At 40.4% G+C, this 25,305-nt stretch overlaps 1 protein-coding gene across 22 annotated transcripts in view; it reads left to right on the top strand.

Moving 5' to 3' along the window:
- LDB2 (LIM domain binding 2) overlaps positions 1-25,305 on the top strand; it is a 345,799-nt gene that overhangs the window by 140,086 nt on the left and 180,408 nt on the right. For 11 of the 22 annotated variants that reach the window (XM_090035645.1, XM_090035640.1, XM_090035639.1 and 8 more), the window contains 2 exons: positions 2,752-2,854; positions 6,086-6,172. In XM_090035645.1, coding sequence (XP_089891771.1) covers positions 2,752-2,854; positions 6,086-6,172 — 190 coding nt within the window. The remainder of the gene's footprint in view (positions 1-2,751; positions 2,855-6,085; positions 6,173-25,305) is intronic. The other 11 variants (XM_090035644.1, XM_090035647.1, XM_090035656.1 and 8 more) reach the window with 1 other exon arrangement.

The following is a 25,305-nucleotide window of genomic DNA, read 5'->3' as shown; positions in this document are numbered from 1 at the left end:
TACTGGCTGTTTGGTATATATTGCTGAGTACATAAGAGATCTACTTACAGCTCACCAAGCTGACTGCACTGACGAGACTGCTGGAATGAATGCCAGAACATAATAACATCAGGGATCTGAGTGTTGGGATTCTCAATTTTTAGTTCTGGCTTCACCACTAGCTCTCTTCGGGTGTGTGCAAATAAAACAGGGGCCCTAAATTGAAGAGGTGGGTTTCTAAAAACACTGCTACAATTTAGGGTGAAGTAAACCCCTGTGTCATGTACACTCGTTTCTTACTTGCCTCTCTGGCAGTGGGGAGGGGAGGGTGAGCTGCTGATGGGCAGAGTGGTCCCTAGGCTGTGTGGGGAGAGGCTGGTGTTCCCTCCACAGCAGCAGTGGCCCCCCCTAGGCGGCATCCACACTCCGGCACCCAGCTCTGGCAGTCCCAGGGGATACCGCAGCCATGGAGGGAAGGACCAGGCCCCTGCGCAGCTCAGGATGGCAGGCCAGCTCCAAGGGGGGAAAAAATAAAGATCAGGCTTGCTGCTTTTTTTTTGTTGTTGCTTTTTTTCCCTTTGGTGGAGTCTGCCTTCCTGGGCTGCTACCAGGCTGTCTGCATGGGTTGCCTGCAGAGCCCCTGAGGTGCACGGAGCCTGATGCTTCACTCCACGGCTATAGGGCAGCAAACTCAAGCTCCTCAGAGGTGTTTTAGTTTGCTGTGCCCCACAGTCATTTAAGGGACATTACACCGCTGAATGTGCTGCAGTGGCTGGAATTAATGCACACTACGCTGCCAACATGTGCAAACACCAACACCATTAAAGTGGTGCAGAAGCATTTAACCTGCTTTAAACTGTCATACACACATGCCCCTTGTTTCATCTACACGTGCCCTTTATGACTGTCAGTAAGTCAATTAAGCTTCAATGCCTCTATATATTTTCCTAGATCACATCTGTGCATTTCACATTTCTGGAATGAGTTCCCTATTGGCTCTTTTTTAAACAACAGATAGTTTTGCTTTCCCCTGGATTTTGTGGCACATGGAGATGATGTGCATCATGAAAATATGTAGCTGTGTTTAGGCATCCAGGCAGGCCAGGCCTCTCTTGGTCTGCTATCTGATACCATTTAAATCAGTAGAGCCTTTTCCATGGTTGGGGTGTCGGTGACTAAACTGGTGCCCCACCTGGGCTACCCTGGGTGAAGAGGGTGTGTGGACACCTAGCAGGACTAAAACCAAGACCTGTCAAAGGGCAGATGAGCTCCCTGTGTGCCAACAGCTATCCATACCTGAATAGGAGATGGGTGCCACCAGGTCATTTTGCCTAAAAAATCATCAATGATGCACAGCATGTAAGGTGCCCCAATGGACACAGTGGCTTTTGAACTGACACCACCTGACTTGTATTTAGGGAAGGACATGGTAATGTTTTAAAAATCAGAATATTAGCCGGCCTCTTTGGGAGTTTTCAGCAGAAAAACCAAGAATAGAGATGAAGACAAAGGTGCAAGCTGAGACTTATTAGAGGACATCTTTCTAGATCAGAGTTCAGGTACACTAGCAGAGTGTATGATGAACTTCCTTTGTTACTACCTCGATTTATGAGTTGGCAGGACAAACAGAAGGCCTTGCACCAAAGTTTTCAAGCTAGGCTAGGAACCTAAGCCCATATTTCTCCATCTCAGTAACTGGTCTGATTTTGAATTTCCTTGCTTGTCACATTTGCAAATCAGACTGCTTTATTTAGGTCCCTAAATATAGACTTGCATGCCCATTTTTAAGCTTCCGTGTTTGAAAATGTTTGGTTCATTTTTCCAGGTAATTAATGGACTCAGTATTTTCTTTGGTATGTACTGGCTGCATCTACATGAGACACTGACTGCACAGTTGTTACTGCACAGTCCTTTTGTACTGGCATACACAAGTACTAAATGACTGCACAGTAACTGGCGTTAATGCACAGTTGCGTCCCTGTAGAGATTCTTGTTGGTGCTGACTGCACAGTAGTTCATTACTACTACACAGTGGTGTTGTGACATGAAGCATGGCTTATGACGCTACTGCGCAGTAGTAACGAGCTACAGCACAGTCACCATCTCATATAGATGTGGCCATTGTGTATTTTGTGTTTAATCATTGGTGCATTCCAATAATGTACAACACTGAATGTCTCAATACAGAAAGCACTTTAAAATATTGTTTTAATTTCTTGTATCATATAGAACAGTGTCAAACAAGTACCGGCTATCTAATTAATCTACAGTATTGCCGTGGTTATATTTAATACAGCCAAGTGGAATAGCTATTCTTTTTTATTTTAAAATATCTTTCTGGAAGACTCACTTTAATAATCACGTTGCATAGTATTATTCTTTTTCACACTCAACACCAGGAATATTATATATGTGATAGATAAAATAAAGGTTGCATTATGTTAAATTACAAATCATTTGGTGACACAAATTTTAAGATTTAACAAAGTTAATATAATTATTTATATGTGTTTAAGAGACTGTATTGTTTTGCATATTTGTAATGTGCCTAGGAAAAAGGAGTACTCTCTTTTAATATAATAAATAATTCTTAGCCTTTTTTTATAAATTAGAATTGATTAATTGGATAAATTAATTTCAAATTTGATCATCTGTGTATCTACATTTACACACATTTACACAAATAAAAAATGTATCTTTTCTAATTTCTTCAATAAAAAAGAAAAAAAATACTTTTGATTCCTGTTAAATAAATGATCCTTTGCTTTGCAGGATAGTGACAACCTTTGGTGGGATGCCTTTGCAACTGAATTTTTTGAAGATGATGCGACCTTAACCCTTTCATTTTGTTTGGAAGATGGACCAAAGCGATACAGTAAGAAAGAAGTTTATTGTTATAAATATAAACTTCAGTTCTATATATTTTACCTTTAAAAGAAAGACAGACCTGAGAGCCTGTTAAGAAAACTATCACTTCAATGTATTCGGCTACCAGCAAGTTCCATGAACAAATTAATTGGTTAACTTTCTCTCTGAAAGAAATTTAAATTACAAAATTTCTTTTCTACTTCTATAGCTGGTATACCCCAAAATAAGCAAGTTCCAAGATAAGCTGGGCAAATAATGAAACACATTCTTCTGGTATTACTTAGAGTGTTTAAGTATATTTGCTTTGCCTGTGTCTGCACTATTCTATATATTCACTCTCCCCAAACATTGAAGTGATTGAATTTTGTAGGCAAAAATGGTCACAGGGAAGGAGATTTACAGTGAATTTAAAAATTTGTGCTGGAAGTGCTTCTACATTTGAGAGATCAGAAAAAGTATCAGGAGCGTTACCCTGGCTGGTGTAAATCTCCATTTTTCCACCTATTTCATGGAGATTTGTACCAGCAAGGATCGCCTCTGAATCCTCTCTGACCAATCACAATTAAGCAGTGATGCTCAAATTTAGAATGCACTCACTCAATCCTAAATATATTCAAGTAATGACTAAATCTGATGATATTATGATTCATTTTCCTGTGCTCTGCAAGCAGAGAAAAGTGCTAAAATAAAATGTTTTGAATGAATTATTCACTTGGCTCCAGCACCAAGCAACACCAAGATAAGTAAACATTGAAAAACTGCATTGCAAATTGTTTCAATCCATTCCGAGTGACCCCTGTTTCTCTGTGACAGCTTGTACTCTGTGCTTAATGTTCTGAATCTTGCAAGGTTCTTATTTTTCCTCAGTGAGCGATTGTCAGTGTATCACTTGCATGCCTCTAATTCCTTTTATCAATTATCTCAGGTATTTATTTGACAAGTGTTACCTTTTTCTGAAGGAAAAATAACAGCCACTTTGAACGCACATTTTGGGATTAGTGTTGACAGAATTACAGTTTCTTGCCTTTCAAAGCAAGTGATAACTCTGTAAAGGTCCTCAAATTACAGCCTGTAGCAACATTGGTAACAGCTGATCTGTCCTGATTAGGTTGAGTCAACTTGTCAGATATCAGATTTGCTAGTTGTATTATCAGTCCAGAAGGCAGAGATACATCAGCAAAAAAGCAATTAATGTCCAGTTAGATCAGAGGAAGTTGTGTTTCTGGAAAACAGCATAGCATATGAAAGGATTTGTCAAAGGGTAAAATATTGCTGTTGTCACAAATGCTTGGTAATGGTTCTGCTATCTGTAAAGTTGGGTAGTTCAGTGCAGGGCAATGCTGTAATTCTCAGCATTGCTGTTCATGCACATGATTGAGAGGTCAAATTATTGTGAGCACACTAAAGCTGACTAGTATACAGTACTTTTTTTTATATGTTGACTTCTGAATAAACTGTTATTGTAACTTTTGTTGCTGTGCTCCTTAATGTTGTGATTAAAACTGACTTTGCAAAGTAGTTTAGATATTTTCACTTCTATACATGCATTACCAAATATTAATATAATTCCATCCTGGAGTTTTTACCAATGTTTTATAGCAGCTATATTGCTAACATTCATTGTTACTGTAAGATCTCATGTGCCATCTAAGCTATCAAACCCCTGTACCAATGACTGTTACCTGAGCATGATCCAGGTTCCAGAACAACATTTTTGAGTGGCTGGAATGTAAATTGTCCCACTTACAATATGCTCACTTACAGCTTGCTCAGACATTGTTTGGGTGAGGAGATGGGTAGAGCATTTGCCTTTTTGCCTACTAATGAGGTCTTATATCCTGAAAAGGCTACAGCTAGTTCAGAACGCAGTAGAAATACAGGTCATCTGGACAATTCATTCCTCTCTGCAGTGGTTCTTCATTGAACACAGAGGTCTCTGATTTGCCTGTCAGAGCCCTGTAAAGAATTGGTCCTTGCTACTGGAAAAATTCTCTCTCTCCCCTTGACCATAACCTCACACATTAGCTTTATTCCATGGGAACAATGAACCTGTCGATAATAATAGGAGGTTCGCATTGTGGGAGATGGAACAGTCACAATAGCAGGACCAAAAGTATGGTATTTTCTAGGAGATGAAACACAAATGATTGGTCATTTCACAGCACTCAGAACTAAATGTCACACGTACCTCTCTGCCCAACCTTTCCTGCAATAATATACTTCCAACAGCAAATTTTAAACATTAATCCTTAGAGGACAAAATCTATGAATGCTGTCATAGAAGGAAGAGGGAAAGGAAGAGGGAAACATAGTGCCATCTTAGTTTTGAACCCTGTACCTCATTGGGTACAGGGCACAAAGATGCAGCCCTAGACATAATGGATGCATATCATTCCTTAATCATTCATTTGTAGTACTGAAGATGATGGAGGATGGCAACCATATGCCTCTGCTCCAGGAACTTTCCTTAGACTTGTTTCAGTCTGTAAGCCTATCAATTACGTATCTGAGACTGGATGTAGCTGCAACCTTATTTTTTTTTCTTTTGGGACTTGGTTTCCCTCATTTGGGGGGTAGTTTAGCCCTCTCATGAAACTAAAGTCATCCTCATCAGGGTGAACAAATTCCCATAAAATGAAATCCAGTTCTTTGCCCTGTTTTGGAATGGAAAAATAGTCCAAGGTCCCCAGGACACAGCTACAACCTAGTTCCATGGGAGGTTTACGCACAAGCCCAAGGTTCAGTAGTGCAATTGCAGTATAGGTCATTCTCAATTATTCTGCTCTGAGCCCTTCTCTCCTTAAGTGCAGGTCACAAAGCCCTCTGTTTCTTGTTTCCTGCCCCTTTTAGGCCTATCTTCCCAGCCTTCCCAACGCTTCTTATCATATCTCTTCTCAGATTATTCCCCCGGGGTCCCTTGGGTCTTCAGTCTTCCCTGTAAATGTAAAATGCTTGTCCTCAGAAGCTCCTGTTTCTTGTACCATCTTTTTCACCCTTGGCTGAAAAGATATCTTTTCTTTCTTGCTTGTACCCCTTAATGTCTCTCCATCTTCTGTCATTTGTGACCTCTTCCTGTTCTTAAACTCTGTGTTGTGCGTTGCAAGTTGTTTTCCCTATACAAAATAAAATGTCACTATTACGTAACAAAGGTGTGTAAGACACCTATGTACATTCTCTAAACTAGCTTTCAGTCTAGAGCCAGATGCAAAAAGACAGACCCTACATTCTTGTACCTTAGGAAGGGGATCCACATTACCAGTCAGGAGAGAGTGCCTTTTTCAAACCAAAAGGATAACACAATGCATATCAACATCTACTGAACAAAGTAAGTTAAAAAGCAAACCTGTCAAATTAGTTTCACCAGGTAAGCAAAAGCAAATCTGAGATAGTTTTATAATGTTTTGCTTTATTGGGTCAAGAACTCAATAGGGATTATTCAAGAAAAGAAAATTCACTATTTATCCTAATAAAACAGATTTTTCCTAGTTGTGGATAAAACATACTTGTTTCCTGTTAAGTGCGTTGCAGCCTTGCAAAAGAGTAAATACTAGACTCTGATCCATTGTTGCCCAGGCTCTTTGTTTCTTAGAGACACAATATTTCTAGAAAAGATAAGAGAAACAAGTTTGATTGACAGCCCTTAGCAAAGTCTCATCAGCTGCTGTGCTGACAGCCTGGTGATGCACACTGTACTGATGTGGTGGGGACTGACAGGTGATTGACAGCCCAAGACTGTGGAGACAGGAAAGATGAAGCATGCTCAGTAAGAATAATGTGCAGTGTTTATGCAGCACTGCAGAGGATCGAAGCTAGAAAGTTAACTCTTTCAAGGCAAAGTAACACGAACACATAACAGATGTGGCTACCACTTTATTGGAAATCATGGCTTGTTTAGATTTCTAATTAGCTGAGAGCTTTCTATTTATGAAGGAAATTGGTACTGTACGGAAAAAAAAGAGATTTAGTTATTATATTTGTAATTTCAACAGATTACCTAAACTAGATGCATGCTAGATACAGGTGGACTCTTTAAAATGGGCTTATCTGAAGCTTTACGTACAGAAATTATATATAGAATGTATTGGAGATTTCATACACTTTTTATGAGCATACATCATTGTGTTGTATATGTGTTTGCATAACTTTAAGCAGTTTAGAAAGGTGGAAATTTCAGAAGCATCAGGTTGTACTAGTTTGCTTTTTGATCTAGAAAATATGAATATTATCAGTTTTATTACTGTTCTGAATCTTTAGGTAATAAGTGAATATATTTTTAATGTTATAGCTGCTATTGTATTTTGTGAATAGAAGGTACAACAATGTGACTATAACATACTTTGTATGTCATGCACTATTATTCATTTTCCTATTGTTTGGGGCATGAGATGTTTTTTCCCCCTTCATCCTAGATTTCCCTTGGCATGGGTAGAGAAGGTTTTTAAAAGTAATAGTGTAGCGTAAATCCAAAACTGAACTAAATAGCACATATTTAGAGCTTTAAAGACCATAATTAGATTCTGCCTCTGCCTTTAGAATATTTTGTTTCTCTGCATTTTTAATTTTATTTCTAATTGCTCTTTTTGTGAATGCATCATGCAAGCAGACTGCAAGAGTTGCTTATATTTCTAAGCCAAATCCATTGTACCTTTTTCCTTGTTTACATCTTACGACATTCTGTTAATCTCAGACATTTGCTGGATACCATTTACCAATATAATAGTGGAAGTTTGGGACTGGATGTTTGTCTCAAGCAAGGATTGTGCTCCGGGACTCCTAAGTATATACAGTGGTTAACTGCCACCTTTGCTGACCTGCTAATTGTTGGCAGAAAGATGCTACAAGAGGTACAAGATGCAAGTATATTACCTGTAGACTCAGGATTTTATAAACTGCTTTCTCTCATGTAACTCTTAGAACATTTCAAAACAAATGAATTGCAGTGGTTCTAGGTACATGCTTTCTCTTATTTCTGTTTTTCCAGACAAGTTTCAGTTGTTAACTTAATGAAGTAATTGAAGTACAGAAAAATAAATGGTTGTAGTCTATCAAGATCATTCTATTTAACTGTCCCCTTCTCATCATTTTCACCAGTCTTCCAATTTTTTGTATCACCAGTACATTTCATCCGGAGTGATTTCATATTTACAGATTATTGATGAAAATGTTGACTAGTCAGGCCTAATACTAGTTCCTGCGGGACTCCACTAAAGCAACTTCAGCAGTGTATCCACTTGTTGAAATTGATTTATTCTTGATCCATGTAATACATGCCTTATTCATACTATATATCACTAATGCTTTAATCAGAATGTCATGTTGTAATAAGTCAAATGCTTTACAAAAGTCTGAGGATGCAAAAAAATCTAAGGTTTGCTGTACCCAGTCTAGATCTAAGCAGTTTTTAAAGTAAGGCTTCTACACCTAGACGAGGAGTGGGTGTGAGCAGCATGTGCAGCCAGTCATGACTCCTGGAAGCAACACGGGGATGCTAGTATAAGTTGCTCAGGGTGGGATCAAAGGGGGCTGGCAGGCCTGCGGGGAGAGAACATTGGTGGTTCAGTAGGGGGTGGGAGGTTGCTCAGTCAGGGCCAGTCAGGGAGCTAAATAGCCCAATCAGCTTGGCTTGCCACCCCAGCAGCCGGCAGCCCTGAATGGAAAGAAAGGAGGAGGAGGGTGGACTTAGGGTATGCTCCCCGCAGGGAAAGCCAGAGCTGCAAGGGGTGCTGGGCTCAGCTCTCCCCCACATCTGCTTTGGGGAGAAGTGGGTGGGGCTTTGGCGAATTTCCAGAGAGCTGCAAATACTGTGCCAGTGAGCTGCATGCAACTCGCAAGCTGTGGTTTGGCTACTGCGGCCCTAAGTCTACAACATTTATGCAATTAGCTTTATCAACCAAACTGGTAATCTCATCAAATAATTTAATAGATTTCATAGACATCAGGGCTGGAAGGGACCTCGGGAGATTCATAGATGTTAGAGTCAGAAGGGACCTCAATAGATCATCGAGTCCGACCCCCTGCATAGGCAGGAAAGAGTGCTGGGTTCAGATGCCCCAGCCAGATGCCCATCCAACCTCCTCTTGAAGATCCCCAGGGTAGGGGAGAGCACCACCTCCCTTGGAAGCCCATTCCAGCTTTTGGCCACTCTGTGAAGAAGTTCTTCCTAATGTCCAGTCTAAATCTGCTCTCTGCTAGCTTATGGCCATTATTTCTTGTAACCCCCAGGGGTGTCTTGGTAAGTAGAGCCTCACCAATTCCCTTCTGCGCCCCCATGATGAATTTATAGGTAGCCACAAGGTTGCCTCTCAACCTTCTCCTGCGTAGGCTGAAGAGGTCCAGGTGCCCTAGTCTCTCCTCATGGGCTTGGCCTGCAAGCCCTTACCCATATGAGTGGCCCTTCTCTGGACCCTCTCCAGGTTATCCACATCCCTCTTAAAGTGTAGCACCCAAAACTGGATACAGTATTCCAACTGCAGTCTGACCAGCACCCGATAGAGGGAAGCATCACCTCCTTGGTTCTGTTTGTCATGCATCTCCTGATGCACGGTAAAGTGGCATTAGCTTTGTTGATGACTTTGTCACACTGACGACTCGTGTTCATTTTGGAGTCCGCTACAGTTCCTATGTCCCTTTCTGCTTCCATGCTGCCAAGCAGGTCCTTTCCTAGGCAGTAGGTGTGTTGGATATTTTTCCTCCCTAAGTGCAGCACTTTGCATTTCTCCTTGTTAAATCACATTCTATTGTTTTCTGCCCATTTGTCCAACCTGTCCAGGTCTGCCTGTAGTTGTTTCCTGCCCTCCAGTATGTCCACTTCTCCCCACAGTTTTGTATCATCCACAAACTTGGACAGAGTATACTTGGATCCTTCGTCCAAGTCACTGATGAAGACATTGAAGAGTATCGGTCCAAGGACCGATCCCTGTGGGACCCCACTGCCCATGTCCTTCCAGATCGATGCGGACCTGCCCACCACCACATTCTGGGTGCAACCCTCTAGCCAATTTGCCACCCACCGGACTATGTAATCATCCAAGTCACAGCCTCTTAATTTGTTCACCAATATGGGGTGGGATACTATATCGAAGGCCTTCCTGAAGTCTAAGTAAACGATAGCTACCCCTACTCCTGCGTCTGGGTGCTTTGTAACCTGGTCATAAAAAGAGACTAGATTTGTCAGGCATGATCTACCTGCTATGAACCTGTGCTGGCTTCCCCTCAGCATAATTTTTCTTGCTGAGCTCTCACATATGTGAGCCTTAACAATCTTTTCAAAGACTTTACCAAGGATAGAGGTGAGACTGACTGGCCTGTAGTTGCCTGGATCCTCCTTCCTCCCCTTCTTGAAAATAGGAACCACACTGGTTCTTTTCCAGTCTTCCAGGACCTGTCCCGTGCACCATGCGTGCTCAAATATTCTTGCCAGTGGCTGTGCAATGATATCGGTCAGTGCCTTCAGTACCCTCGGATGGAGCTTATCCGGGCCTGCCGACTTAAACCTATCCAGTCCTTCCAAGTGACTCTGCACCATCTCAGGGTCAACGCTTGATAGTCTGGTGCCCAGCAGTTGTCTCTCTATGAACCCATTGTGAGACTTGTTTTGCCCGTCATTTAGGAACACTGAGGCAAAGAACTCATTGGGGAGTTCAGCCTTGTCCCCCGTCTGTCACCAGTTGCTTTTGCCAGTTCAGTAGTGGTCCCATACTGCCCTGGGCCTTCCTTTTACTCCCTATATATCTGAAAAACAATTTTTTGTTATCCTTAACTTGGGGTGCCATCCTCAGCTCCATGGTAGCTTTGGCCTTTCTAACTGCCTCCCTACAATTGCGAGCTGAGGAGGCATACTCCTCTTTAGTAATTTCTCCCTGTTTCCACTGCTTATATCCCCCCCTTTTGCCCTTACGCTGCTCTGGATTTCTCTGGTCAGCCAAGGAAGCCTCTTGGCCCCTTTCTTCCTTTTCAAGAACATATGAAATCATATGTTCTTGAAAAGGTCTATTTTTCCATAAAGTCATGTTGACTAGTATTAATTCTTTTACTACTTTATTTTATAAAAAACTTTATTTTTTAATCCTTTGTCAGCTGACAAACTTTTATTGGTCTTTCAGTATTTTTGCTCATATTATTACCAGATTAAATGAGCAGGTTAATAATATGTGCTTACCTGAGTCACCAGAGTAGCCCTTTTTGAGTACTGGCACAACATTAACAGTCATTCATCTTTCAAATTTTTCAGGATTAAATAATTAATCCCAATGGATTTTCAGGATTAAATAATTAATCCATTAATTTAATAATGATTAAATTAAATCAAAATTTTCAGGATTAAATATCCTGAATTTATTTTCAGGATAAATATTCTAAGATTAAATAAAGTCAATGGGTCAGTGGTGGACAGGTGGTCTGGAACCTACTGATGAACCTGATGTTGTGCAAGAACATCATTCTTAACAAATACAGAAGAGAAATAATTATTAAACAACTCTGTTTTGTTGTCATCATCAGATTCCTCCACCTTCTCAAATTTACCATTTCCATTTTGTAATTAAACATCTTAATTCCTAGGATTAATTTTGTTCCTAAAATTTTTAACAGCTCCTTCCTTTATTGTCCTTCGCTCTATCAGCCCAGATTCTTTACCTGCTGGTGCTGTTTCCATTATCAATTTTATACACTTCATAACTTCTGCCTTTTGTTGATGCTATTTACTTCTCTTTCTTCCATTTGTTATATATTGCTTTTGAAATCTATTTTCTATCTTCATTTTGCTACTGGTCAGGGTGGGATTTTAGCCAAGTTTGTCCTATTGCTTGGTTGTAAAATCATGCCTTTTTATCATCTAATAAATTCTCCTTAAAGAACTCCCAAAATTCATTATTCTATTTTTTTCCTGCCAGTCAGCTTGTATTTTTTCTAAACTTTGAGAGATCAGTCCTATTGAAATGCAAGTACATTATGGATACAATTTATTGTGACTATGCTTCTCTGTTAGAAAATGATCAGTAGTAATTTTTGGCAACTCTAATGAAGTTTTGCTATTAATTCTGATTGCATGTAACCTCCAATATATGTTTCCCAAAATGGAAGTCCCTCGGAACATGTGTAATTTGCACACTGTTCAGACTGGTACTTAAGAAATAACTCAACCTCTTTTTTAGTCTGATTTGGTGTTGTGTAAGATCCTCATCTTCTATCCCCTCCTAAACTTCGTCAGCTTGCAACATAGATCCCTATGCATTCAAAATGCTAGTAAGTACTTCTAAAATAGGTATGAGCATCTTTAATGTAGACTGCCACCCCCTCACATGCCTCTTTTTCCCACTCTGTCCTTCCTGAATAAGTCCTAACCAGTGATTTCAACATTCTAGTCATGCGAATCATCCCATCAGGCTTCAGTAAAGTCAGTGATATCAAATGCATCCTCATCAGTAAGAATCTCCAATTCCTCTTGTTTGTTACCTAGCCTGTTACACATCTCACGTCAGCTGCAGAAATTCCATCTCAGGAAGGTGGTCCTTTTAAAAAGGGTTTCTGTGCTAGCAGTTCTTACAAAAATGGTCATGCAGCTATTACACAAGTATTATTTATTACTTCCACTGTAGTGGAAGGGTCCTGCACCAGAGGGTCCTAATCCTGATTCTAATTGGTGCTGTACAAACACAGGAGAGTAAGAGAGAATCTCTCCTTTAATAATGACATAACAACGTCGTAATATGAAGTGCTTATGGGCCCAACCCAGAACTCAGTGGGAAAGCTCCCTGGGCTTCGATTCAGGCAATTTGTCGCCATTTAAAAAGCTCTCAGTTCTTTCTTTCTTTTCTAGTTAAAACAATAATGAGGAAGTAGTGACCGTGCTTGTATGTCAATATATGTTTATACAAGAACACCAAACAGCTGCTTAACATTAATATTGTAACTGTGACAAGTTAATTCTTTTCTTATTTGCACAGGGAGAGTTTGAGCCATATACTAGGGAACAGAATTGGACCATCCCCTTGTATTTTATTTTTGTCTGTGGTAGGTGGCAGGCAGACCAGTGTGTTGGCTGTAGATGGCCTTAATACATTAAATATCTGTCTTTATTAGGTACTCAAATACTTATAAAAATGCCAGTGTTCTTAAGTATTTTAAAATAAATGTTGATATTATATTAGTAAGATTTAATATTTTATGGAGACACTTTCTTCCGTTAAAATAAAATTATCAGCCACCCTTATGAAAAAGCAATCATTACTTTCTGTCAGTCCCTGAAGTGGTCGGTTAAAATGGTGTAGTAACAATAATTTTCATTTATTACCATGAAAATCACCAGATTGATTATAGTTTTACTAATACATCTGATGTGGGATAAATTGATCAGTTCCTGTAAAAAATAGGGACCAGCTTAAATCTTCAAATCTGAACCCCATGTTTTTCATGTCAATACAGAGACTTTTTCCCCTTGATTCTTGGCTTTATTTTCTGTTTTCATTTGATTTTGACCCTTCTTATTCTGGATGAAATATCAAATGAAAGACATAGACAAGAACTAGAGAAGAGGAATACTCTCATGAAAGAGCTTATCATGAGATTTCCATCCTGACTTCCGGAGCAAAGAAATTCAGAGACTTGTAACCAAACTTGTTACCCTTCTAGAGTTTTATTCAGAAAAAAGTATAAACTTGATGCTTCAGAACTTACTGATCATCTGCAGACATTAGAAAAAAAAGACTTCCTTTCTCTATCATTTATAGAGCATTGTTCAACAACATGGTAATATTTCATTTTGGGTTTTCCATTTCTTTTTTTGAAGCCTCAAGTGTCAATGATTAAACACACCAAAGTAGCGAAGTTTGTAAGTCTGTTGTACAGCAGCTTTCTAATAATTTGAAACTATTAACTTTGTGTATATGAATGTAAATGTTTGTATGTATGTTTAATATATAATTCTTATATGGATTTTTTACATTTTATTTGGATAATGCAGAAGTATTCTGTGCGATAGGTGTTCTTTCTGAGCAGCAGGTGTTGACCTATAGCCTAGTGTTTTAAAATGGCTGAATAAGATAGTATATTGAGGATCACCTAAAATTATAGAATCTTTACTTGTTTTGGAAGTCAAACTAAGTCAGCTTGAGCACTGTGTTTATTAGAAATAGAGCTTAAAACTGATGGAACAAAGAGATAGTGTTCCCAATTCCATATCTCAAATGTTTCTGAATTAATGTGGATGCAATTATGAAAAGTTTTAAAAATTTGACTGTATGGCAGAAAGTAGGGATGTTATACTGCCACTACCTTTCTTTATCATATCAACTGCATTGCTGAAATTATATATTTCTTCAAGTCAGGGAAAACAAGTTCCAAGAAATGTGTCAGGGTGTACTTGGTAGCTGTGTTGGTCTGATACAAAAAACTAGAACTCTTGGTTCCAAAATGATACCTTTTTATTAGACCAACTGGAAAATGGCAAGAAAATTGTCCTTTTCTGCCAGGTTTCAGGATCAAAGCCTTCGTCAGGCTCTGGGAAAAGTGTAGATGGTACAAGATGGTAAAAAGTCTCCGTGGGTGTTTTATACTAAGAGCAAGAGATGGCAAGGCTTGTGATGCCTCTCAGTTCTTGTGATGTTCACTCTAAGGTCCTTTAAAATGTCCTGCTTTATGCAGAGATGGGTTTTAGACTTGCTGTAGAGAGGTTAGTTGTGCCGCGGTGATGAAGCTGGTGATTAGGACTTTATTTGGACAACTTTTTTGACATCCTGAATCCAAGTCATTGAGTATCTGGAAGATGAGGGCACACGTCTTGGACATGATTTCGTACTGATTGGAAAACCAGAGTAGACAACAGAGATGTTTGATGTACTGCAGGTAATCTGCTTTATTGAGGAAACACACAGGAGTTTTTGGAGGATTCTAAGTGCTGAAAGTTCTGTGCCTACGTCTATTTCATTGCTGAAGTCCAGGGAGGATGTAATATAGCTGTAGCTGACCAAGGCTGGGCCAAATGGACCAGGATGGGATGGAGTCTAGTAGCTGACCAAAGATAGCAGGAAGCATTATCTGTGCACCTTGCTAAATGAGAACTTGGTGAAGAATCTAGGAGAACTCCTATCCCATAACTACAAACTGATCTAATCAATGGTAACTGTCAGCACCATGGCTCCAAATTTTTCAGAATACCCTCCTTTAAAAATAGCATCTTTCTGTTGCTGGGGTTAAACTTGAGCTGTTCTTTATCCATGAGCTAGTCTTGGAGAAAGCTGAAACACTGGCATTAGTGGTAGTCTGTATGTGGTATAGAATAAATACAGTTGTGTGTTACCTAACTATTGGTCATGCTTTTTAGTACGTAACACCTGACCAGTACACCTAGCAGATGCATGTAGATGGTGCTCATTTGTTGTGTCCTTTACAAATGCCTTAGTACTCCCATTTGCTTCTAAAAAATAAGTCAGACATTTTAATATACAACAATGTAATGTGTTGTAGTTTTGGTGAGTTTACAATGATATTGTATGTATACTATTAAGCATGATTTGGTAGTTTTATATTTAGTGTTCAAAGCTAATTCTTATCCCTCACATTTGACCCATGTTCCTTTGTGGTATATGATACTAAAATGAAGTAAACTGAAACTACTCAGGGGCTTTATCTTGTGATTTTGTTCTATTACATATTATTTTATTTTAATATTTTATCTGTATTTATAATTTATCTGGTGTTTATTGTAAGCCACCCTGCCCATCCTTTGGTGGGGTAGCGTATAAGTCTAATAAATACATATACTAACATGTTTTGAAGGAGGAAGAGTAACAAGTTGCTTGACTGCCAGGCTATATAGTAGGGCTGTGCAAAACTTCGGTAGCTGATTCGATTCGGAGGAGATTTGGCCTGATTCAGCGGCTAAATCTCCGAATAGAGTTGGGAGACCCATTCATCTCTCTGAATCAAATCACAAGCTTCTGAATCAATTAGGAGAGATTCAGAGATTTGGCTGTAGGCTGTACAGGCAGGCACTATGTAGTGCCCATGGGAGCAGCTAGGAGAGCAGCTGGACGTGCCCTGGCTTGAGCTGGCAGTCCCAGGAGAAGCTGCAGCTCATCCGGCTGCTTCCCTGGCTGCCCCAGCCCCCCCTGCTGGGGTGAGATAGTCGGTGCTGGCAGTCCCAGGAGAAGCCGTGGGGGTGGGGGAAATGATTGGGGGAGCTGAGGGAACGAAGAGAGGCTTCCCCCCAGCTCCCAGTTTGATTCCCCACCTCCTGGTTCAATCCTCCAGCTCCCCAATCGTTTCTCCCTAGTCCCTGCGGCTTCTCCCGGAGTTGCTGGCTTGAGCCGTGGCTTGTTCAGCTGCTTCTCCAGCTGCCCTTCTGCCAGGGCAAGTCAGACAGTGCTGGTAGCTTTGGGAGAAGCTGTGTAGGCTGGGAGGAATGATCGGGGAGCTGGGGGATCGAACCACGAGTTGGGGGATCAAGCCAGGAGCTTGGAGGAATGATTTGGAGCTTTCTTCCAGCTTCTGGTCCAATTCCGCAACTCTTGGTTCAATCCCCCAGCTCCCCATTCATTCCCCCTAGCTTCCATGGCTTCTTCTAAGGCTGCCAGCACTGCCTGCCTCACCCTGGTGGGGGAGCAGCTGGATGAGGGGCTGCCGGCTCAAGCCAAGGCTTGTCCAGCTGCTCCCCCAGCTGCTCCCATGGGCATTGCCTGCCTATGGCCAAATAAGATTTGGCACCAAATATTTTCTGATTCAGATTCAGCTGAATTGAACTGGGATAGTGATTCAAATCACTGAATCATATCACTGTCCCTCTGAATTGCCAAATCTGAATCCAAAGTGAATACTTTCTGCTTCACACAGGCATACTAAATAGCAGTTCCTGTGGATGATATGCAGTCATCATCTCACGAGTCTGAAGTGGTAGTACCAATGATGCCTCCAGAAAATCCTCCACATCAAATGGGAAGATCACTGCACAAATGCCAGCATCCTTGCTGAACTCAATGTTACCAGTGTTGAGTTGGTGATCCTCAAGCATCAACTTTGCTGGACTGGATATTGTGTATGGATGCTCAACTCGCAAAATTAGTGCTCTACTCTCAGCTTAGTAACACCTGAGATCTTATGATGGCAAGATAAAATGCTACAGGGGCACATTGAAGGCATCTCAAGAAAACAGATGCTGACAACAAGAAATGGGAGGAACTGTTGGCCGACTGACCTCAACTGCACTACAATGTCAACTAAGCAACAGCCTGTTTCAAGGTAAAGCGTCTTACCCTCAAAGTAGAGAAGAGAGAGTGGAGGAAAGAAAAGGAGAGAAATCCTGGCCTGTGGCCTCTTCCTTGTGGAAAGACCTGTAACTTCTACAGAAGGGCCTGTGGCTCAGGGATTGGTGTTTTAAGTTGCCTCAGAATCCATCAATGAGTCATGGTAGAGATCATTCTTGAATCAAGGGATTGGTGATAATGATACAGTTCCTATTCTAAACCCCTCTAATAAGCCTGCAGTCAGTGCCTCCCACTATCATTCCTTCCCCCATGGATTGGGATGCAGTCTGGGATTCTGGAAAATATATGGGTCCTCTGGCCCCGTGCACTCACAGTGAGAAGTGAAACACTTCAAAACAATACTTCACTTCAAGAAGTGTCATTTTGGAGCATTCAGCTGTTTTTGGAATATTTTAGAGGACTTTGTACAAGTGTCTGGCTAGCCCTTTGAAGCATTTCAGAGGCATTTAAAACATTACATTTGTTACTTTTGTCCATACCCTAAGTTAGCTTGGGTTGACAATGAGACGAAAGGTGTTGTGGAAATTTCCTTCATGCCAGAATCCTCTGGGCATGCATGCGTAGGGCTGCCAAGGTGGGTCACCACTGTCTTTCCTCTTCCAGGTGCCACCCAGGAGCTGAGTGTCCCTGGTGTTCACCTCTTCCCTCCCTCTCCCCTCCCCTAAATTCAGCCTCACAGCAGTGGTGTAGCGGTTCTCAGTAGCATCAGTACTCAGCTTCTGGGCTCTGGAGCTGCATGAAAACTAAATGAGCAGGACCACTGCACCTGTTTGGGGGTTACTATTTGGCAGTATTCCTCTACCAATTGGGGCCTATTAATTAGCAATATAAGCAGGATGTACAGAGGTGAAGCCAAAGCACCTACCCATCTAGAAGCATTGTAATATCTTGGTATACTTGTCATGTGACTCTGCTGGTCCACCTCCAGGTTCGAGTAACCCATTTGCTGTTTTATGTCTATTGGGAGAAAGAGTCAAGGGAAGCCCTTCCGGGGGGGGGGGAGGAAGGGGAGGGTTTCTTGTTACCATTGCACTGGCATCCTTTCCTAAATAGTCAAAGTCTTCCTATCTCCAGTCATGTTCATCCCATCTTGCAGTCCTTCTTTCAAAGACTATATCAGGGAAGAAACATGTTACCATAAATAAAAGAAGATACCCAAGTGTTTCTCTTGAAGTTTATACCAGTATTCTTGCACCAAGTCTCATACAATGTGTCCCTCTTTGCACTGTTATTCATCTGGGCAGGCTACATATCAGTTTGGCAGGTCCTCCAGGGTTCAGGCAGCTGGAACTGGTGGTTGATCTTAGCATGGCCTGTGATAATTCTTCAGTAAGAGGATGATCCTTGCCATCCAGCAATAAATTTGTCTGTTCCTGCACAAATTCCCTTAGGATTGGTGGTACTGCAAATGTCAGGGTTGAGCAACTTTTGCTCCCGTGGAGTTCTCTGCTAATCAGATTTTCTTGCTTACAGCTGGTATCTTTATACCCATTCTTTTACCCCTGCTGGGAGAACCAAGAGGTCCTGTTCCAAGAACACCACTTCTGATACTTGTCAGCGTGACAACATCTTACTCATATCTGACTGAGGTCTTTTAGTCTATGGGTCAACTTCTGAAGTCATGCAATCAACCCATACTGTTCTTCACATAAGGAGCATTTCCTCATTTATCTGGAGTTATTTAACATCGTTTTCTTCATGATCAAATAGTCAGAGACGTGCCGGCTGGTCTAGAGCTCGGTAGGCCATTGTCACTTTTCTTGTCTAGGTAGATGCCAAGTAGAAGACCCATGACTCTGGATCCCAGCAGGCAGAGTTAGCCAGGTATTCAGATGTCTCCAGATAACCCTCTGAATTATCTCCAACACTGGGCCATCTGCAGAGTGGGTATGTCCCAGAGTAAAGGACAGTAAAAGCCTAAGTTCCAAAAGGTGGTGTTTTACTGTTAATCCATTAAATCTCTTAGGTTCAAGGAACTGGCATTTTCTAATGAGCAGTAGCGGTGTCAGCATTTGTATCTATTTATGCACATCCCAAATGTCACTTGTTTATGTAAGGTCTTGACCTAGTTCATGGTAGGTCTTCAACATAGGCATTCACCAGGTTGCCAGGCCTGTGCCATAGCTAAAGGGAGTTCTTACTTTCAGTACTGCTTGTGGGGCTAGAATATAGCCACTTACATGAGCCTGTAGGACACTCTCCTGCCCTTTAGGAACCTGGTCTTCTGGTCTTCACTTGCTTCACTTGAGCCCTCACATAATTTTCTCAGGTGTGACAGGAATTTCATCCCCCCCTACTGCCTGGGGAGGGAAATGAGGAGTAAGGAAGATGGGGAGAAAGTAGGTGGTACGAGGGAAGAGAATACTTGGTTAGCTCTTACTCCCCTTTCCAGAACTCCCACACTTTCTTTTTATTCTTTGTGAGATGTGATCTTACTTTTTAGGCACCTCTCTGCCAGCCGATGAGCTCTCTCAGGATAATCCTAAACTCCTGTGACAGCCTGGGTTGCCACTTCTTATCCCCAACTGTTGCTGAGTCAATCAATTAGCTGCAGCTGCTATGGTAGCTGCTGTGACCCATAACATCTTAATGGCTGTCAAAGAGTGACATCTGCAAACTTCATTACACAGGAGAATATGATCATGGAACTTGCATGTGCTGTGTGCATTTTTGGAAGCCTGTAGATCCTTCAAGTCATAGGGACTGAAATACCCTGTATTAACATTTATTTTTTTCTTTTGTCATCATGAAACCAAGAAAACTCCTGTGTAACTATATATTCAGCATTCTATGTTCAGATTGCATAGTAGAGAACTCAAACCTAAGGAATGTAAAAAAAAAAAAGAACCTAAACTGGTCCCAGTGGTAACATTTAAAAAAACATTTTAGTGACTATGACTTAGGCATTTTGAAAATTTTGCTCATATATCAGTAAAAATATTTTGGACTTCTATAACAAAACATACCTCAAGAAAATGTTTTAAAAACTTCTTTAGTTTGCATAAGATAAATTTATGCCAGGTGTTATGTTAAAGTAATAATTTGAGTAAATATATGTGATCATATTATTAGACTCTGTACTGTAATCCATATTCAGAAATAAGTATTATTTAGATTTCTGTCAATTTCAACATGGGTATTACCTGACTTTTGAGTATATTCCAATGTATTCCACTCTTTTGCTTTGAATGTGTATTTAGAGTAAACAGCAATACTTGTTTCTATTTATGGTAGGCAATTCATCTCCTAACTTCATAGATATAAGCTTGGCCATGGTGACCTATGCATTTGTCACCCTCAGATCTGCTGTAACACATTGAATTGGGAATGAAAATAATAGCCTAGCAGGAGTTTGAACTAGTGTGGAAAATGGCAGCTTACTTGCTAAGAAGAGATCAGTGCAAGCACATGATACTTCTAAGAGCGGGGAACTATGCTTGTCTAACTTATGATATGAGAAATTAGAAGGGCAAATCAGCACAGATGGTGCTGAGGGAGAAAACAGAGAGATCCCTCACATTATATTCTTCTAGAAATAAGGGAAAGAGCAAGAGATAAATTGTCTGGAGTTTGCTTTTTTTCCTATAGTTTATAAGTTGATGAGTATAGGCTAAACCAGTGGTTCTCATTTTTTTGGACTTGAAGTGCCCCTTATTGCACTCAAGATACCTGGCTCTCTGCACCTTCTGTGAATTAAGTGGCATCACATTTCAAAACTAATTTTATATATTACAGCGCTTACCTCATTGCACAGGGTCTGGGCAGTGTAGATGGGATGTTGTATGTGTCTGCTTATCTCCTCATACCTTGCTTAATTTCTCATACTTTTTGAGGATCCTTTCAAAAGATCTATCACCCTGGTTGAGAATCACTGGGCTAGACCATCTGACTAGTTAAATACAAGTCATTTTATTACATATTGTAGATGCTAGTAGATATTCAGGGTATACAAAATTATTTATTAGCATCATACTTGAACAGTTTTTTTTAGTTCATTATGTGGTGAAAGTATGTTTCAGTTTGAGAATTCTCTGACTTTAATCTCTTTCTATTAGTGCATTCAACTTCTGTCACCTTCATTATAAAATAAAGGTTATCACAATTATGCAGCATTTATGTATTGTCTTTTTGAAACTGATACACTTACCTACCAGACCCTGGCATAGTTCCCCAGACTGGTTGATGGGACCTGACCTGTACTTTTCTGTGTGCTTTGAATTTACAAGCATGAGTCAATGAGATTTGAAAGAGCCAACAATGAATCTAAGTCCCTCTTACATGCAGTTTTCAAACAATTAATTCTAATATTAAATGGAAGGAGTTGGGAGCCTGAGGCAGAAACAAGCATCCCTGCCAAGGCAGGATGCCGCTATTAATGTATGCATTAATAGGTGATCTTAATATTATCTATGAAAAACATACTATTACTCTACAAACATTTCAAAATGACTTCTGTCTTCCTCTGTTTTTTCCCGTTGTAAAACCATGTTTGTGCTTTGATTGTTTATCTTTATTTTGGAAAATGTAGTATTTGATATGTCAAGTTAGCTTAGTTACACTGGGAACAAAGAGGGCCTCCTGAGAAGCTGATTATAATGAAATCCAAGTCAGTAATACCCAAGCAAGACTTCTGTCATACCTATTGTATACTTCATCTGTGCAATGGTGGTACAAAAAGGGAAGGGGAAGGGAAAGGATAACCATTTTCATAGTGAAGGATACCTAGTACAAGTATGCATAAATACTTTTTTTTAAAAACACCTTCAGAATTGGGGATATATAATGCTGCCTGGGAAAAAGAATTTGCCTGTGCAAATTCTCACTGTAAAGATATACTATGTCATATATTTGATGTCTTCCCACCGTTTGTTAAAGTCAAGTGCATTTATCCATTTTGCTGTCGAGGTATTCACAAAACTTATTTTTGTGTGCTTTTCATATAATAATTATCATTTTTTTCAAAGTTAATGGCTTAATGACCTTGCAAAATTTCAAGAGTATTTAACTTCCCTATTCAAAGAACATCTTGGAAAGGATAAACAATGTTTGTTTGATTATAAACAAGTAAACCTATAATTTTAGTCATTGTACGCTAACATTTTTTATACAAATGACATATTTTATACAAAAATTTTAATATGCAAAACTGCATCATTCTTTTTAAATAAAGGTAGACCAAAAACATCAGTAATTACAAGAGAGATTACACAAGTTCACAACAGTGCAGCAGCTATTTTTCACTCACTGGTTAATTAACTTGTGAAACTAATGTCCAACTAGCTTTATATCTTATTTAAGAAAATCATCTGCTCATCAAATCCAGGCAGACCTCCAGCCTTGCTCATCAAAGTTTGAGTTTGGAAGCTTAGCTCTAGTTGTTCTATTTAGAAGGAACTAACCTCTCTTCCATGCTGACTTGACAATCCATTGTTTCTTGCTCTTAGCTCCAAGCCTCAATTTCAACCTGTTAATTTTTAACTGGCCATATCTGCATGAGATATATAAAGAAGATGATGTGTTTCTATATTAAAAGAAAGAATTGCATAGTATTTTCTTCTCCCTTGTCCCTGCCCCCCACCTTTTATGAGTACTTTAGAACATTATTGGCCACGTTTTTGGCCACCTTTTTCTCTTTCCTTACTTATTTTGCACATTAGAGTCTGTGTGCCGAGATGCCAGGTAACACAAGCACTAGGTCTACTTTTTTACTAAAACATAAAAGTTTCCTTGGATGATGTGGGACAATTCTTTATATGGAAATGTATTTCTTTAATTGATATTTCAAACGTAGGTATCACTTGGTTCATGATGCTGCTGAGAACAGTTGATGAACTCAAAAATCAGCTGAAGCCTCACTTAAAATTATATTTGCTTTCTTATCTTCTTGGAGGAATCTAACTTCCTGTTTCAGGACTTAGATGCTTCCGGTTAGTGGGGCCGTGGGGTTAGAACCGGGTTGACCTTGCACCCGACGCAGGACTTAGAAAAATTTTGCCCCGGCGCAGCCCGGAAGTCCGTATGAGGTCATTTTGAACGCGGCGTCCGGCCTGACAATCCAGGAGGGCAGACGCTTTTGGTGATTTGTCCCAGTGGCAGGGCCGGGGCAAAATTTTTCTGGTTAGGGCTAAACACCAGAAAAAAAGGAATTTATCGTATTTCAATATGAACTTTGATAATGAACATCAGCACAGATAGCAACACAGAGTCTTAGCTAATATAAATTCATGCATTGTATGTGCATGGATTCCTTTTTTTCTCACACTGAAGACATTGTAATATTTTGTGTAATTTATTTCTCTTTCAAAATAGCACAAAAGTTTTAATCTGTCAGCCATCATTACTATTTACAATTGCAGCAGAGGTAAAATGATCTTTCTCACATTTTCAGTTTATAGCATATTCTCAAGCTTTTCAAAGCTGCTACAAGATATCTCGGAGACAACATGCTTAATGCTGCCTATTAGATCAGGTACCTTGGATTCCTTAGAATGTGCGTCAGGACTGGCAGAAACTCTTACTCATTTTGTCATTGACCTTATGAGGGTTACCTTGAAATTAAAATCAACCCCCACGCCCTCAATTTTATTCACTGATACAGTTTCACATATTAATGTGCAATGAAAATTGTTTAGTGGGTCTGGAAAATCTCAGGCTGATTTGTTAGAATTGGTCCTCAGCAGAGTCTTTCCCAGTGTGTTCTCTCTGTGCCTCAAAATAAGAAGTTACAAACTGCACTAAAAATACAACAAAATTTAGGCTTCAAATTCTGCGTGCACGTATGCTTTGTCTCTGAAAACTAGGTCTTTATTTTCATTAAGAAATCCTGATTTGCTAAGTATAAGATTTTATCAACATACCTCAGCATTCCCTGACCTTGAGCAAGAGTACCTTATATATGTTAAAAATACAGTCCCAGAGCCTACCGCTACCCCTTTGCCTAAACCTAGATAATGTGTAAGGTAGGGAATGACCAAACAGAGCAGTTTGGTTTTCCTCCCAACTTAAAGGTGTTGAATAGGGCTGTGCAAAGCTTCAGCCCCTGATTTGATTCGGCGGAGATTCAGCCCGATTTGGTGGCTGAATCTGTTGTGAAAACTGCAGTGCTGGGGCGGATTGAGTGTCCCACATGAGCGTGGGGCGCTCCCCCGCACACTTGGCAGCAGACCCGGAGTGGACCAGAAGCACTTCCAGTCCACTTTTGGGTCCACTGAGGAGCATGCAGTGGGGGGGGGGGCATGCTTCCATGGGGCTCTCCATCTGCCTCAGCATCGCAGCATTCATGAAGTATATAGAAAAAGCATTTAAAGGTGTGTCTATGGCCAAATTGCTGATTCTCCAAATCAGCATCGAATCTTCAGATTTGGCCAAATTGAATCAGGGACAGTGATCCAAATCAACTAATCGAATCACTGTCCCCAATTTAGGCCAAATCCGAATTCGAATCAAATATAGCCCATTTCACACACTCCTAGTGTTTAACCAATGCACTGTCAGAATAATGGACTGCCCAACTTCCCTTGTTTTCAAACTATCTCTGAATTGAGTATGAAGCTATGAAATGCTGCTGTGCAGCCCTACAGATTTTTATTTTTATTTTTACAACCTGCCCTTCTTCCCCAGTAAAGCTGTGGTATAATGTGCACCTGCACAAGGAAGAATAAGATGGGCCCTGCCTGTCTTTTGCCCAGGCAACATTTTCTAAGTAAGAATTTCACAAGAAGTTGCTGATTGTTCCTTTGCACTGAAAACTAAATAAGGGAAATATTATATGAACAGTAACATAATGTGAGTGGAGGAACCACAAGTGGGGCATTATGCTCAGGTATCAGTTCAAAGGAGATGTCAATGCTGCCACTGCACCAATAACAGCCCATGTTTAGGGAGCTTGTGTTGAGGCAGCAGCAGCCTGTGCTGTTACTGCTGCAGCTCCTGTGCAAGGAACTAAACACTCAGTTCTGTCCCCCAACCCTGCATCTTTGGGGAACACCACTTTGTGCTGTCTCTATTTGGGTTGAAAATCTCTCCTGCGAGATTCCATTTCAAATGTATACTCCCCTTCAAATAGCAGCCCACTGACATGCAAGGATTTACTGAAGGCCAACTAACGTTTCTTTTAAATTTGGGAGGATACAGCCATTTCTTTAAGTTTAGCTTAACCCAGGTATCACAAACCTATCCACGGAGGACCCCCAGAGCCCCA

Source organism: Crocodylus siamensis, chromosome 2, assembly GCF_052110815.1.
Source record: "Crocodylus siamensis isolate JL-2025a chromosome 2, ASM5211081v1, whole genome shotgun sequence".
In the NCBI taxonomy this organism is placed as follows: Eukaryota; Metazoa; Chordata; order Crocodylia; family Crocodylidae; genus Crocodylus; species Crocodylus siamensis.
The sequence above is the reverse complement of the archived record's forward strand: the minus strand, read 5'-3'. Positions and strand labels throughout refer to the sequence as shown.